General features: G+C 45.4%; 1 protein-coding gene across 2 annotated transcripts in view; it reads right to left on the bottom strand.

The window, feature by feature from the left end:
• Positions 1–15295, bottom strand: part of HELZ2 (helicase with zinc finger 2) — a 40814-nt gene that overhangs the window by 19943 nt on the left and 5576 nt on the right. Inside the window, exons 2-11 of one of the 2 annotated variants that reach the window (XM_012554098.3) lie at positions 13839–15033; positions 12406–12589; positions 12144–12251; positions 11309–11832; positions 10410–11048; positions 7061–7844; positions 5973–6048; positions 1497–5118; positions 843–925; positions 415–558 (exon numbers count right to left, since the gene is read on the bottom strand). In XM_012554098.3, the coding sequence (XP_012409552.1) occupies positions 415–558; positions 843–925; positions 1497–5118; positions 5973–6048; positions 7061–7844; positions 10410–11048; positions 11309–11832; positions 12144–12251; positions 12406–12589; positions 13839–14878 (7204 nt within the window). In that variant the 5' untranslated portion in view covers positions 14879–15033. Of the gene's footprint in view, positions 1–414; positions 559–842; positions 926–1496; positions 5119–5972; positions 6049–7060; positions 7845–10409; positions 11049–11308; positions 11833–12143; positions 12277–12405; positions 12590–13838; positions 15034–15295 lie in introns of those variants that run through there. The other variant, XM_023494447.1, reaches the window with a different exon arrangement.

A 15295-nucleotide genomic window follows, 5' to 3' on the forward strand; every position in this document is an offset into this window, starting at 1 on the left:
ATTACATTGAATTCCCAATCCCTATATTTATGCCCACCTGCATTTCTGATTTCCTTCACAAGCTAATTGTACAATATTTCAGAGTCTGATTCTTTTTGTACAGCAAAATAACGGTTTGGTCATGTATACTTATTGGGTATCTAATTTATATTTTAATATATTTAACATCTACTGATCATCTTGCCATCTGGGGGAGGGGGTGGGGAGTAAGAGGTGAAAAATTGGAACAAGAGGTTTGGCAATTGTTAATGCTGTAAAGTTACCCATACATATAACCTGTAAATAAAAGGCTATTAAATAAAAAAAAAATGGGTATGATGGCATTGGCCACCTCACTGGCCTAATGAAAGGTCTCCAATGGGACACTTCACCTAAAGTCACTCCCTACCTAAAGAACTAAAGGGTCTACCTCACCTGGTGGCCCTTGGATGAGGGTAAAAGGCTTTTGAAGAGCTTCTAGCACAGCACTGTTCTGACTCTTATTGAGCTTGAATTTTCCTCGGGGAATGTCAAAGGTCTGGCGCTTCAGGATACTGGACTTCATGGCTACGCAGGACACTGAGAATACAGAACAGAGGATAAGAGGAAAATCTAGAGTAGGATTTTTTCTTAATAAATCAAGAGAATGAAGAAGAGGTCAGAGAAGGGATAAACAATGCTAGGGGCTGGAATAAAGGGAAAGAAGATTTGAAAGTAGGACAAGGGAGAAAGTAGAGCCAAAATCAAATTCTTGAGAGCCTGCCCCAAGGTCATTCTTCTATACCTGCTCCTCCTCCTTACTATTCATGGGCCAGACAGGGATGGTAAGGAGCTGAATACCCAAATGCCACTATGTAACTGACCTTCCTTAATGGGCTGGCCTAAGGCAATGCTGGTGACAAGTGGTGAGGCATATTTCAGTTTCCAGATGGCTTCCTCTTTCCGGCTTGGGAGAAAAAAGAAGGAAATCCTCAGTTATAATTAACAGGATCCATGACACAGTTCAGGGAAAGGGTGGAAAGGAAAACATAAGCAGCTGTCACTTCAGACAACTGCCTGGCAAAAGGTTAATGAAGAACCATTAGAGGTTCTAGACACAAGACCAAAAGGTTAAGGGGCTAGAAAGTACTCTGACTTCTCCAGACTAAATGGAACTTCTGCAAAATGGCCTAAAAAAATTAATCAGGATACAGGCAGCTAGGTAGCACAATAGAGAGAGTACTAGCCCTTTAGTCAGGAGGACCTGAGTTCAAATCTAGCCTTAGACACTTAACACTTCCTAGCTGTGTGACCCTGGGCAAGTCACTTAACCCCAACTGCCTCAGCAAAAATAATAATAATAATCAGCATATAAAAGCCCAACCCTTAATCTCCTAGGTTCAAACCCTTCAAACATAGCAGAAAGAACACTCGGAAAATGTCCCAGGGTGGGAGACCTGGCCCACCTCCTGTCACTTCTCCCCATCATTCCCCCCACACACACACATCCTCCACACTACCATTCTGTGAGCACTCACATATCTGGCAGAAGCTTTGGGATCATCTCAATGGTGAAGCAAGCTTCCTTTCTGGTGACCTCCACGGGAATGCTCTCCATGGCTACATGATGTAGGAAAAAATGGATTCTCTGTCGTTCTTCTCTTCGATCAACTTTTTTGGAATCCTGATCCATTTCATCTGTCAGCCCATGAGCCACCCAGGTATACGTGTCAGGGTCTACATTCAAACAAGAGTCAAGAGTATTGACCACAGATGGGTTTGCTGCCGTGTGGCCCAAGCTGAGCTTCCTAAAGCCTTGACACAGAGCAGCCTCCTTTCCTTTTTCCCTCTCCTCCTCCCCTTCTACTGGACCCTGGAGTTTCAGGTTCTCCAACCGGATGCAGAGGTAGCAGAAATTAAAGTTGATGTCAATCGCACATTCCTTGAGGAAGCTATAGGTTAAGCAGAAGGAACCTTGCATCTGTCCCTGGTCATTCCGCTCTTGGTCCCAAGTAATGGGAACACCATGCAAGAGAATAGAGTCGTTCTCAGCCACAGCACTGGAGGCGGACTCCATGGCACAGAGTGGTTCCCATACCCGGGAATATTCCTGTGCCTCAGAATACACATCTTTCGTTGTCTGTGAAGCATAGCGGGAAAAGCAGTCAATGGGTTTCTCAGCATGCTCCAGGCAAATGGCAAAACCTGGGGTCAACATCCACATCTGAATGGAGGGCACAAGGAAGCCCCTCTGGACATCAGTAGTCAGTTGCATCTGCAGGGCATCCCCTGTACTTAGCTCTACTATCACCTCTACATAGTGCGAGCACTTGCTTCGAGACACCTGGCCTAAGGACCGATGGTGGGAGGTCTGAACAGTCCCTCGACACCTTAGGAGCAAGGCTGCTGCTTTCTGAAAATTCTGACTCTGGATTGCAACCAGCAGGTCCTGCCAGATGACACTGCTTACTGGCATGACATGGGTGTCTACCAGGGTTTTAGAGGATGGCATCCATGCTTTGCCCTTATCCAGAGAGTATATTCGCCTCTTCCAAACCAACTTCATTTTCTGGTGCTCAGGGATGAAGGTGGGCTGCTCTACCAGTTGCAGTGCACGATAATTGACAAGGTGGGGATCAGGCAGGGTATCCCGGTTCATGGGGAAAATCACCTTGAAAAAGCGGTTTGCAGATTCCACATTTACCACAAAGCACAGCTTTGTCAGCAGCTGGGTCTTGAGCTGGGTGGCAAGGTGAAGGCAGTGGGCCTTGCGCTCGTAAGCCTGTGCGCGTCCATTCTTCCGGTTGAAGTCATGGCACAGTAAGTCAATATCTTCAGGGGAATATCCAGGATGGCCCTTGGTCATGGCAGCATGGAGCTGCCGCTGGAGCACCACATCAATATAGCGCCTTATGGGGGATGATGCCCAAGTATACCAGTCCACCTGCAACGAGTAATGCCCAGCCCTGGACAGGCTGGTGGAGTTGGAGCGGCTAAAGTAGGACCGGCTGAGCAGCTTTCGGAACTCCAGTCCAGCTGGGGCCAGAGTGGGGTGGATGTCATCTGTGGCAATTAAGTCCACCATCTTGTTATAGTCCTTGCTGTCAGCAGCTTGGCACAGGTGGTCCCAAAGCGGGCGCAGGATGCAAAGGTTGTATCCTGAACTGGTTCCTTGGAAAGTGCTGGTGGTCTGGCCACAGAGACGATAAGAGAGATGAAGGGACAGAGGGAGCAAGTGACTGTATTTATCCTTTAACTGAGCTACTTGCTGAGGATTGGGCTCAGCCTGGCACCTCAATGGGGTGATCAGCTTTGTGTTATCCTGGTGCACCAGGAATTCAGCTACATAGCTATTGAATAGGATCATAAGCTCCTCAACCATCTGGTGGGAGCTACGTGAGCCGAGAGGGCTGTCTTCATCTGGTTGGTCATAGTAGCAATCTCCCTGAAGGCGGCTTCTGCGGAGGACTTGGGAGAAGTGATAAGCAGCCACAACACAGCCTTCTACAGTGCCCAGGCGGAGGGGCAGCCAGGCCCCACCCCCAGGATGACTCTTAATAATAACCTCAGCCTCCTCATACGTCAGTTGGAGGTCAGAGCATATCATAGATGGTGTGATATGCCATTGCACTACTCGGTCACTTTCCTTCTCCACTGTAAGAATCAGGGAGATAGTGCGACGTTCTTGCTGGGGAAGGAGACTGAACAGGTCCTGGCTGAGCCTGGAAGGGAGCATGGCCACTGGATCCTTTCCAGGAGCATAGTAGGTAGCACCTCGCTTTCTAGCCTCTCGGTCAAGTGCACCATCCTTTGGCATGAAGCTAGCCACATCAGATATATGGACAGCAATTTCATAATGGCTTCCCAGGTCCCGGACACTGATAGCATCATCCAGATCCCGGGAGCCCTGCGGGTCCACAGTAAAGGTCAAATAATCCCGGCAGTCCTTCCACTGTCCCCGGTGCAGATTCAATTTACTACAGTTGTGTTGGTTCACTTCCTTAATTACTGGAGTTGGGTATCTTCCATTAGCATTCAGAGAATATTCCATGTCCAGAATCTTTAAACCTTGTTCTAAGGTCAAAGGCAAGGGAAGAATCTCAAGAATGATGCCTAAGGGATAATAGAACCTCTCTTTCCAAGAGATGATCTGAACACGAAAGAGCTGATTACGCTTGGTCTCCTCTGTTATCTTCTCATAGCTAATAAGCTTGATGTGTCCTCGTTGTAGGCGGCGGATAGGAATCGTGTTGGGCTTATCCTTTAACTCTGGCACAAAGATCTTGGTGACTGACGGGTCAATGGGGATCATAACTCGGGGGTCAAACTCATCCATTTTGCAAATGAAGATGAGTTCACGGTCACCTCTTTCTAGTATTCCTACCACTCGGCCCATGGGGCGCCAGGAGTACCCCTGTTCCTCCAATTCTGGAGTCAGGATTTCCACTAGAACTTGATCCCCAGTGAAGGCCATTCCACAGTTGGTGCGTCCTCTGATCTGAATAATGAGGGGTGGGGAGTCATCTATGGTGAAGGCAGATGCCTTCTCAAAGGCCTCCTTTATCAGTTCACATTTCCTATATATCTTGGGTTGCATTCGGAGATATTTCTGCAACACTGGCACAGGAAAGCTTAAATACTGTTGTCCCTGATAGCGGGACCGGGACCCTGATGTCACATTCAGCAGCCCATCCTCACTTACTGTCACTGCCACATTCTTACTCTCATCCAGCAACTCCTGGAGGATGGGATCATCAGCATTGAGCTCAGCATCAGACACCCATGAGGGAATGTCATTGTCATTGTCTTCCTCTTCTAACGAGTGCTCCCTGGGAGAGTTCATAGGATGCAGTCCATTTTGCCGGGCCCAGCGCTGCCTGTGTGCCACATCTTGCTTGATTTGTTCCATTGTGAGGTCCACAGGGGACACACTGCGCATCTCTATACACTCTTGGATGAAGTGCTTCCATACCTTGCTACAACGTCCAAAAGAACAAAGGGCCACAGCATCGCCCACAGCAACCACCTGGGACTGGGCTCTGGTCATCACGGTGTTCAGCACCCGAGCCTCACTGAAGAATTCTAGGTGGGGGACTGAGCTGTTGAGCAGGCTGTCCCGAGTGTGGACTGTGCTGAGGATGATCACTCGGAATTCACGACCTGAGAGAAAAGCCAAGACCAAAGAATCAGAACACAGCCATGAGCCAAAAGCAGGTTAGGCCATGTGGGAGCTCCTCATGATCAAGGAGCCAGATGACCCTGGGAAGGACAATGGGAGGAGGCAGATAAAGGGAGAACTTGTCCTGGGGACCCTTCCCATTATAGGGAAAAGAAGCAGCCAGTGACAGAGTTTTTAGACATGTGATTCTCAGTCCCTCTAAATAAGTCTAGTTCTAAAGAAATGATGCATTTCTGTACTGCATAATGGCTATCAAGGTTCTTGATATCTATCATCATGAGCTTTCCAAGTGGATGTAATCCAACAGAAAATTTCCCCACCACTATCCACTCCTGGCCCCTGTACCCTAAGTGCTGACTTCCCCCACCCTTAGCATACACTAAAATTCACACACCCAAGATCACTGTCAGGCTGACCAAAGAGTCCCCTACTGTGGTTACAAAGAAACCCCAACACTTGACCTTTTTAAGTGTGCTGCTTCTCCTCCCTAAGAAGTTGTGACTAATGCCTGATCATAGTTTTAGAGGGTCTGAGAAAGTAAAAATGTTTATGCTATCTCCCCCAACATACAATCATCCATCCATCCATCTATCCCTATATACCTTGATCCCTGTTCTTAAGAAGTCTCCCTATCAAAAACTCTAGAAATTAGAAAATAAGACCTCTTTACCATCTATTTGTACAGGGACCTGGCTGTGGTAACAGTGACTGGTAACTGAATAAGGTTTTAAATAGACAGCTTTAAATAGACACTTAAATAGGGTCCTCCATGCCCCCATCCCCAGAGCACCCCAGGTTACCTCCCAACTTTATGCCCCTGGCACTAGACACTTACCTGGCAGATTTTCAAAATTCTCCACTGCTACTTCTCCTAGTTGTTTCTTCCTCAGTTCCTGCCTCAATATTTTTACCTGAAAAATAGACCAACAGGGGGATCAGCAAGTGGCTTCAACCCAAAGTAAACAATATTCCTCAAGACTCCCACCCTATATGAACAAGCTCAATACCCAGACAGCCTCCAAATGAACCCTATCAGAACCAAATACCACCATCTGGGGCCCTCACCTGGAGAAAGAACACTCCTCCTCCCTTTTCAATACTCCCCCTCCAGAATGACAGAAAAGGTAAGTCACATTCTTTAGATCATGCTACAGTTTACAAAATCCCATCTCCTCCATAAAGCCTTCATAGATTATTCAGAGAAAAAGTTTCTAACAGCTTCATTCTGATGGATAATTGGTCACACACATCCCTCTCCCCATCTCTACTATTTCCAGCCTCTATTAAGAAACACTGTTACGTGGTACCAATATAATGTTATCATAAAAAATACGAACTATTATAATATTTGCTAAAGGCAATCATTCTACTATTTGAGCATCTTTCTATATTTCTCTACAAGGGATAAAAATGAGGATAAGAACTAGACCTGAAATTTTGTTAGTGAGGAAACTCTCAACAAATACAAGTTGGCACCTTCTCTTAGAAAGTGGACTGAGGACTCTGAAAGGGTAAGTAAGCCCATGGTCACACATCCAGGATAGGTTAGAGTCAGGACTTCAACCCAGGTTGTTCGGCCTTCAAGGGCTTCTCTCTCTATAGATTATGCTTGATGAAGATGAATCATTGAGAGTGATGATGATGAAGGATCCCAGGGATTCCTTCTTTTCCAGATCAAGGAGAAAAGTTTAGACCACAAAATGGTCTAAAAATGATCATTACTCCCCAATCCATATGGAGGATACTGCTTGAGAATCCCAAGAAGAACTATGGGGCTCCCAGAATGACCAGTCAGCATCTGAAATGGCTATCATTTAGAGGTGGGAGTTTAAATACAAAGTTCTGCCTGCCCATCAACAAACCAAGATTATTTCTAATCCCTGCAGAGGAGGAAAGACAGAGATGGAAGGAGGAGCCAATCACCTGAGAACCATGGGACACAACACAAATTTGCTTTAGGTCAGGGCTATTCCATTGGTAGGCCCAGATACGATAGAATTCTTGCACCTTCTCAATCACCTCCACTATCTCAGCCCTGTTAAACCATGATGTCATTGTTATGTCTCTCTCAGGAGTACCAGCCACATGGCAAAACATGAGTGGGTACTTGCAAGGGTGTGCAGGGATCTGTCCGCTAGCCTGAATAGGGTTACCCTTAGCCACATAGAAATTCCGAGACACAAAGGAAATGATGGCTTTGGTGGAACGGTAGTTTTCATGGAAGATGACCCTGCTCTGGGAAGCCAATTTATGAGTCTCCTTCTGATAGTACTGGAACAGCCGATTAAGCAGTGTATGGTCAGCAGACTTCCTGGCCCCAACACTGAAGAGTTTGGGGGTGATTTGCATGTGGTCCCCGGCAAGGACAATGCGTGTCTTCTGGGTAGCATAGGCCAGTGGGATGATGGCTTCACATTCTAACATCTGAGCAGCCTCATCAATGAGAATGTGGGAAAAAAACCCAGATGGCACACATAGGGAGCGGGACAAGGTAGTGGTAGTGATTATAATGCGGTGCTGCTTTAGTTTCTCCTGAGTTGGGAAGCAAAAGGACCGTCCATCACTTGAGAGGCAGCAATACTGCAGAGTGGTCGGGTCTGTCTGGTTGAGGAAGCTTTCAGTGTTTTTGACCCTCAATGGCACAGCCTCAGGGTGTCCAGCTGTGACATAAGCATGAAAGTACTCACGGATGTAGATGTCAGCAGCACTACAGAGGAAAAACAGAAGAGGTTCAAGAAAATGGCTACAGGATTTCCTCAATTAAATTTTAAACAGTTATTTCCTACCTCTCATATCCTAATTCATTATGCTAATTAATTGTGGGTATTCAAAGAAAAAAGCATATTTTCTGTCCCTCTAGCAGGTTACATCCTAATAGAAGATATGCAAACTGTACAATGTAAAAGGAGGCAAAGGAGAGGTCCAAAGTGCTTAAGGGAAATTTGATAATCTTTTGAGAAACATTTTAGGCAAACTCAGACCTGGGTGGGAGGAAGGGGAAGGGAGGAAAGGAAGCTAGTGAGGAAGGTTCCTTCCAGTTTGACAACATGTTCCAAGGAAGTGGGTGCAATAGCCACAACTCTGTATTACCTATGTCATTGCTTTTGTCCACTGGTGCAGAAAATTAAGAGCAAACTACATGACCATCTCAGAACTGGACTAACTGGAGATACCTTAAAAGGAAATGGAATGGCTAAAATAGCTGGGCCCCAAAGGTTCTTTCTGAACCTTCCTTTTATTCTTCCCTTCCTAACCCACCTTCACCAGGTGGATTGGAAAGGTAGCTGACATCAACCCTTCCCAGGCTCCAGGGGGAATAGTATCCAGCTTTCTTGACCTGGTTAGTAGGGAAAACTATTCTTTTTCCTTTAATTCAATAGAAACAGGGTTTGGATTTTTGTTTTTTGTTTTTTAAGATGCTTTTCCCTAAGAGTATTAACACAAGTAAAGAAGGTAGAATTTTAGAAAGGGTGGGATTTGTCTTTTTTCCTTTTCCCTGATTCAACCAGGACCTACTCTTAATTTAATGCTGCTTTAGTCTAGATAGTTTGCTGGCCTAACCTTGGTTCTGCGCTGGTGGAATACTGGTCCAATTCTGGTTCAATCTTGCTCTGTATCTAGTCTAACTCTGCTCCAGTACTGGTCCAATGATTACCTTCTTAGTTCATCCCCTAGACCAAACCTGATATACCCCTAATCCCATAGGGTTACCCTTAGCCACATAGAAATTCCGAGACACAAAGGAAATGATGACTTTGGTGGAACGGTAGTTTTCATGGAAGATGACCCTGCTCTGGGAAGGCAATTCATGAGTCTAACCAGAATCCAATCCTGGTCCAATTTAAGTTTACCTAAGTTTAACCTAGACTCAATGAGTGTCTAAATTCGGTCCAATATTCGTCTAAACTCAATTGAATTCTGAACTAATTCTGCTTCAGTGGGGAAGGTCTAATACTGATCCAACCTCCAGATAAGTCCATTCCTTTTCATGTATCTCATGTTTCATTAAAATTAAGACTACTCCCTCTGCTCTTTTTCTTTGTCCTATCTTCTTCAACCTCTGTGTCTGTATTTGTATTTTCTTCCAAATGTAGAATAAAGCCATTGTGCTGGTGTGTTTATAAATGATTAACAATGGACTCTGGGGAACAAATCACAAAATAGGCTTCTTTGATGGTAAAAGGAAGAAAGTAAAAAGGAAAAAAAAAACAAGACAAACTTCCCTTCTTAGAGTGCTACATGGAATCCTCCAAAATGCTTGAAGATCTCTAGGGACCAGAAACTTAATTTATCTATATCCAAGAGTATGGTGGTAAATATTTAACAATTGGTTGGGCAGAGGAGGTGAGGGGATTGTGGCACACTTTTTAAGTTTAATATGCATTATTAACATTTTCTCCATCACTTTTCTTAAACCTAAGACATTAGATTAAGCCCTAATTTGTAGGGTTTACCAATTTCCATGATGTGAATGCTCACACTGAAACTTTAACAATCAATAACTTAACTCTGATTTAGGCTGGTTCTAACACACTCCAATAGAGATCATATGTTAGTTCATATATCCATCGATCTCTAAATATAAAAGTCCTTCACTTTGAAACCCATCTCAGATTCTACCTCCATTATGGAACTTTTATCCCCTTCTGACACCTATAGCCAAGTGAAAGTAATCTCTCTCCTCCCTTTGTCCAATCACATTCTACCTTTTATCAGTCTTATTGTTGTAATCTAATCTAGAGAAGTGAAGAGTGGTGGAATACATGATCCCTGTCTTCAAATATTTAAAAAGCTGCCATATGGGGGAGAGATTAGACTTGATGGATTTGACCCCCAAAGGCAGAAATAGGAATCATAAGGAAGGGAGTTACAAAAAGAATTTATTCAAAAAACTTTCCAATGATTAGTCATCCAAAAGTAGAATGACCTGTCTCAATTATGGTAGGTATCCCTTCTCAGAAGGTCTTTGGAGACCATAACCAAATATATTACAGGGGAATTCTTCTTATTCCCTCACATTAATCTAAACTAGATGACCATGGAGGTCTCTCCAACTCCAAAATTCTGATTTTGACTCTGTGTATATGTTGCCTGGAAACAAGAACTATGCCAGTTTTCACCTTTGTCTTCCTAGTGTATCATCCAGCATTCTACAGTATGATCCATGATACAACACTATACAACTCATGGGTTTTTAGTAAATGTTAATTGAATCAAACCCCAATCATGACCCAAAGAAAGCTGCATCTGCCCTTGCCCCAACTTGGCTCACCTGTTGGTGTGAGTACAGATCAACACTTTTGTGTTTGGCTGTTTGATAACCTCTAGCGTGGCCATAGCTAGTGTGTATGTCTTGCCTGTCCCAAAGGGGCCATAAATGAGCAGTGGAGGCACTCGGCTCTGACCACTCGTTGTCCCTGTGATAAAGGAGATGGCCTCCTTCTGCTTGGGATTACCACGGAGTTCCTGGGGAGGGGGCCTCAAAGAAGGCAGAGAACAGGCAGGTACATCAGGTGCCACCAGTCTATCATCCTGAAGTGCATCAATGGCTTGGTGCCATATCCCAAATATAGTCTTGTCGATTTGAAACTGGATTTCCATAAGCTGTGTGTCTTCATCCTTAAGTCCCAAGGCAGAGCAGCAGTGGGCTGGCAGTAGGAGCCACACATTCTGCTCTGAAGTGGCTTTAACTTCCACCCGAACCTCATACACATGATTGTCAGGGGCAGGGACAGGTGCCACGTAAGCAGTGCTAACAGCTCTACTTAGCAAATAGCCCTGGTCTGTGTCTGGTGTCAGGGAACAAGGAATTGGAACCTTAGCATACAATTCCCCAGATGGTGCAAACTTCATGCCCATTGCCAAGGTCTGCATCTTGGAGGTCAATGTGACTTCGACTTGAAGGTTCAATCTGTGACAAAGAAATAAATAAGTTAGTGAGCTGTGCCTCTTACAAACCTCTCCTCGGATTCCCTCTAACCCATCCAGATCCCTCAAACTTTACTGTATTTCTATTCTGCTATTTCTTGATCTCCTCTGACTCTGATTATCTTGGGATGATGAGGGCATCAGAGGGAGACATGAATCTCAAACCCTTAATTGCTACCTCCCTCTGTTCCCCAATTCCTGTCCTCCCCTTTCTCCTAGGCAATAACTCCATCCCATGCTCACTTGGCCACCAGCTCCTGTTGAGCCTCCTCTTCCATATACAAGAATTGGTGCATCCTCTCCCGATAGTTGACTGGAGTTATAGAGACCTGGTCTGAAGCCTTTGACCTGTAGTTCTCCAGTTCCTGGGGGCTCACTTTGTACTTAGCTAGCAGATTCACCTGCTCAGCTGTCCTGCCCACATTGGGCACCACACATCGATTTCCACTGTGCCAGCGGATCAACTCAAGAAGACAATTATGGTCCTGGATACAGGGGGGAGGCCCAAGGGTCTCCTTTTGGCCCACTTGAACATATAGCTTCTGTACCAGGACAGGTCGGCGTCCAAAGTCAAAAGCTACCCATTGTTCATAGCTGCCAAAGGTGATACACTCTACCAGCACCTCCACCTGGAAGGTCATCGCTGTATCCTGCACATGGAACCTTGAGCCTTGGGCATAAAGCTGTCTTTGTGGAAGCCCAGGACACACCAAGGAAAAGATGGCTCCCATCTGATGTTTGAGGAGGGCCACGTGCTGCAGTGGGTCCTATAGAGATAGTGAGGAGAGAGATGTTGTAACATCAGCATTATAACATCAACCATCTACCCCTAACCTTTCCCCATCTCTCTCCATTTCCCCCAGTTTCCTTCTGTTCCCCCAAAAGCCAGGTTGGGGCATTAAGCCATAGCTTTTCCTAAGTCCTAGATGCCCCCAGAAGACAGGATCCACTCTAGCACCAATCTTCTAGATCCCTAATTCATCAAGTATACTGGCAATCATCTCCATGACTGCTTTCATTGTTGTGAGGAGAGAATTAGATCCCACTATAACCCACTGCCCCAAACTGTATCACAAACCTTAGAATGGATGATAAATTTCCATATGCATTGCGATTTCTTGTCCTCTACCTGGCATTTTAAGGGCTGGTCACAGTGAATAGTTACATCACGTATAGACTCGGACATCTGAGTGGCAGATGGGCACAGGAAGCTGTTAGCAGAAGGGGTGATGACATCCCAGCTCCCCATCCCAACCCCAAGTGTTCATGAGATCACATGTACACCCTTCAGCCCTCTTCTGAAGTCCTTCCTCAAAGTCCTTTCCCTAACCCCTACTCACCACCTGTATTTCATTGTGGCAGTGTTGATATTCATGTAAAAGCCGGTCCTGGTAGGAGAGGAGTCCATCCTGCCGGGCCGATTCTTCTCTCATCTGGGCTGCCTGAGCCCGCATAATCCACTCTTGAAGCTCTTCCTGGGAGTGTGCCTGAGTGCAGCCATTCCCATATTCACAAATATCTAGCCTGAGAGAATAGGAAACAGAATAGTCAGTCAGTAGTCAGTGAAATGATAAGGGCAATAAAAGTCTTGCCCTACCCTTTTCCCATACTGCTACTGACGTAATAACAAGGTCAAATTGAAAGCATATTGGATTTGGAATCAAAAGACCTTGGAGCTCAAAACCCATTTTTGATACTTACCACTTAGGTGACTGAGCATATCACAGCATTTTGCCTCAATATCCACATCTATAAAATAAGATGACCTTGACCTAGAAAATCCCTTCCAACTTTAAATCTATGAGCCTATCTTAATGTTCTGCTTTGGTGAAAGACAGGATCATGCAAAAAGGGTGACATTTACAGATTTTTCACAAAGGCTGGAACCCTGAGCTGAGGACATCTAGTCCAATGGCTTATATGAAATCTAAAACTTGATGAGAAAGGAAGGAAGGCAAGGAATGGCTAAGGTATCCAGTACCCCAGAAAAGCTAATCCTTGAGTGAGTGGGGATGGGAGCACAAAAAGGTAGCTGCTTCCACATGTGATATGACAAAAAGAACACTGAACTGTCAGGTAGCCAGAATTCCAAAATTGAATCTGACTTCTTACAATCACTTTTCACCTGTGTCATTTAAATCTCTCAGTCTGTTTCTTCATCGGTAAAATGAGGAAAATACCTCTCCTGCTTACCTCATAAACTGCTATGATGATCAAATGAGATAAAGAGCTGAGAAAACTAATCCCACTTTTAGCTTACAAAAGGCCTTTCTTGGTGTTCCCCTTTTCCTTCTTCCCCTCCCCTTCACTGCTAGTGACTCCCTTCTAAAAATAACTCCCATTTACACTGTACATTTATACTCTGTATATCCATATATGCATATCGTTGATTACATGTGTTCTCCTTATTTAGAATGCAGAGTATGAACTCCTTGAGGGTAGAGATTGTAATTTTGTCTTTCTTTGTATCCCAAATACTGATCAATGCCTAAAACATAGAAAGTTCATAACATATGTTTGCTGATTAACTCACTATAAGCCATGTACTGTATAGAATTGGGGTAACATTATGCAGCTAAACCCAGTCAATGTCCTACACACAGAAGCATAACATTTTTGATAAATGGAGAAGGGGAAGCATAGGAAAGAGCTCCTTGAGTGCTGACATTAAGCACTAACTCCTCCTTTCTCCTATACAGCGCCTAGCCACACAATCATTGCTAACAACTGTTTGCTAAATGAAGTGCTGCCTTTCCTGCCCCAAAAACCTTACCTGCTGCAAAGTTTGAATTTGCGGAGCCCAATGGGGGGGGCCCGGTATTCCCATAGGGCCCCATGGTCATAGGACAACATCTGTGTGTGTTCCAGGGATGAGCAATGGTTCTCAAAACTCTCTTGGGAGCTGCAAGTTACAAGACAGACACGGCAATACAGCTGAATCTGGGGTGGAGCAGATGGGCTCCCATTTCTACCACCAACCTCACCGCTGGTCCCAGAGCCTGCTCCAGATTCCAGTGAGGCTGGTAGCACAAGCAAGTCAGAGCGAGTAAGGCAGCCCATTGATTCTGCTTCCCACACAGCCATCTCCACATCACTGTGAGCATATTGGCAGCGGACAGCTCCGTGCCGACACGGATGTCCTCGAGACACGTACATACAATATTCCAGTAGGTGGCCTTGCCGGGGCCGGGGCCGGATCTCCACTAGCTGCTTTTTTCTAAAACCCTCACTTATGTGTACGATAAGCAGGGGAGAGGGCCCATGCTGTGGGCATGGCAGGTTTGGGCCCCGGAGAGTCACCTGTGCAGGGCAGTTCCGGAAGCAAGGCTTACAAAGTTCCTGAAAGTAGCCTCCAAATTCAGCCCCTATTTCTTCAGCTGCAGTCAGAATCCTGGGAGTCCCTTGATACAAGCTTCCCTGTACTTTAGCTTTCAGCCACAGTCTGGGGATATTGTTTTCCCTCTCAAAAGTCCAAACCAATGCTTCCTCTAAGCTTCGGGCAAATGTGCACTGGTTGCGGTGTTTCCTGCAGCCCATCCCAGGTTTGTAGTAGCGGCATACTTCGTAACGTCTGGGCCGGGGGAAGCTGGGCCTGCGTCCAACCTTTCTCCACTCTTTATGCTCAGGAGCTCCCTTGGCCCTTGCCAGGAGAATCTCACGGGGGCAGTTGTGTTCTATGGTATGCCATTTATATGTGCTCTCATTCAATGGCTCTGAGCAGACTGAGCAGCCCACACGTAGGTCCAGTTGGCTCTGAAGCTGATCCAGTTGGCTCTGGAGCCGAGCCAGAAGCCCCTTTTTGAGTGACGGCATTTCCTTCCACAGGACGCTTGAATTAGATATAAAATATCCAATGACTCCAGCTAAAGGTACTTCAGATGCCCCAAACACTGCGTCAGTTTGCAGCAGGCACAGCAAGGTCCTCAAGGATCAGTTCATCCTCCACCTCATGTTCTGAACTCAGAACCCTAGGGAGATGGGAATAGTCATCATTCTGATCTGGGGACTGTAAAGGGAGGAAGATAGAAGAGATAGTTCCTTCAAGGCAAAGGATTGTCACTTGCTATCAAGTCTGTATTGAGCCCATCAGGAAAAAGAAAGAAGAAGCATGGCCCTACCCTGGAAAAGTCCCAATATGATATGGGTTAAAATCTAAAACAAAGCTTTAGGACTTAAGTGGAAAACTTGGAAATGTGTCTAATTATAGCTGTGGGTATAGGACAAAAAGAT

This window comes from Sarcophilus harrisii, chromosome 2 (assembly GCF_902635505.1).
Source record: "Sarcophilus harrisii chromosome 2, mSarHar1.11, whole genome shotgun sequence".
Taxonomy (NCBI): Eukaryota; Metazoa; Chordata; class Mammalia; order Dasyuromorphia; family Dasyuridae; genus Sarcophilus; species Sarcophilus harrisii.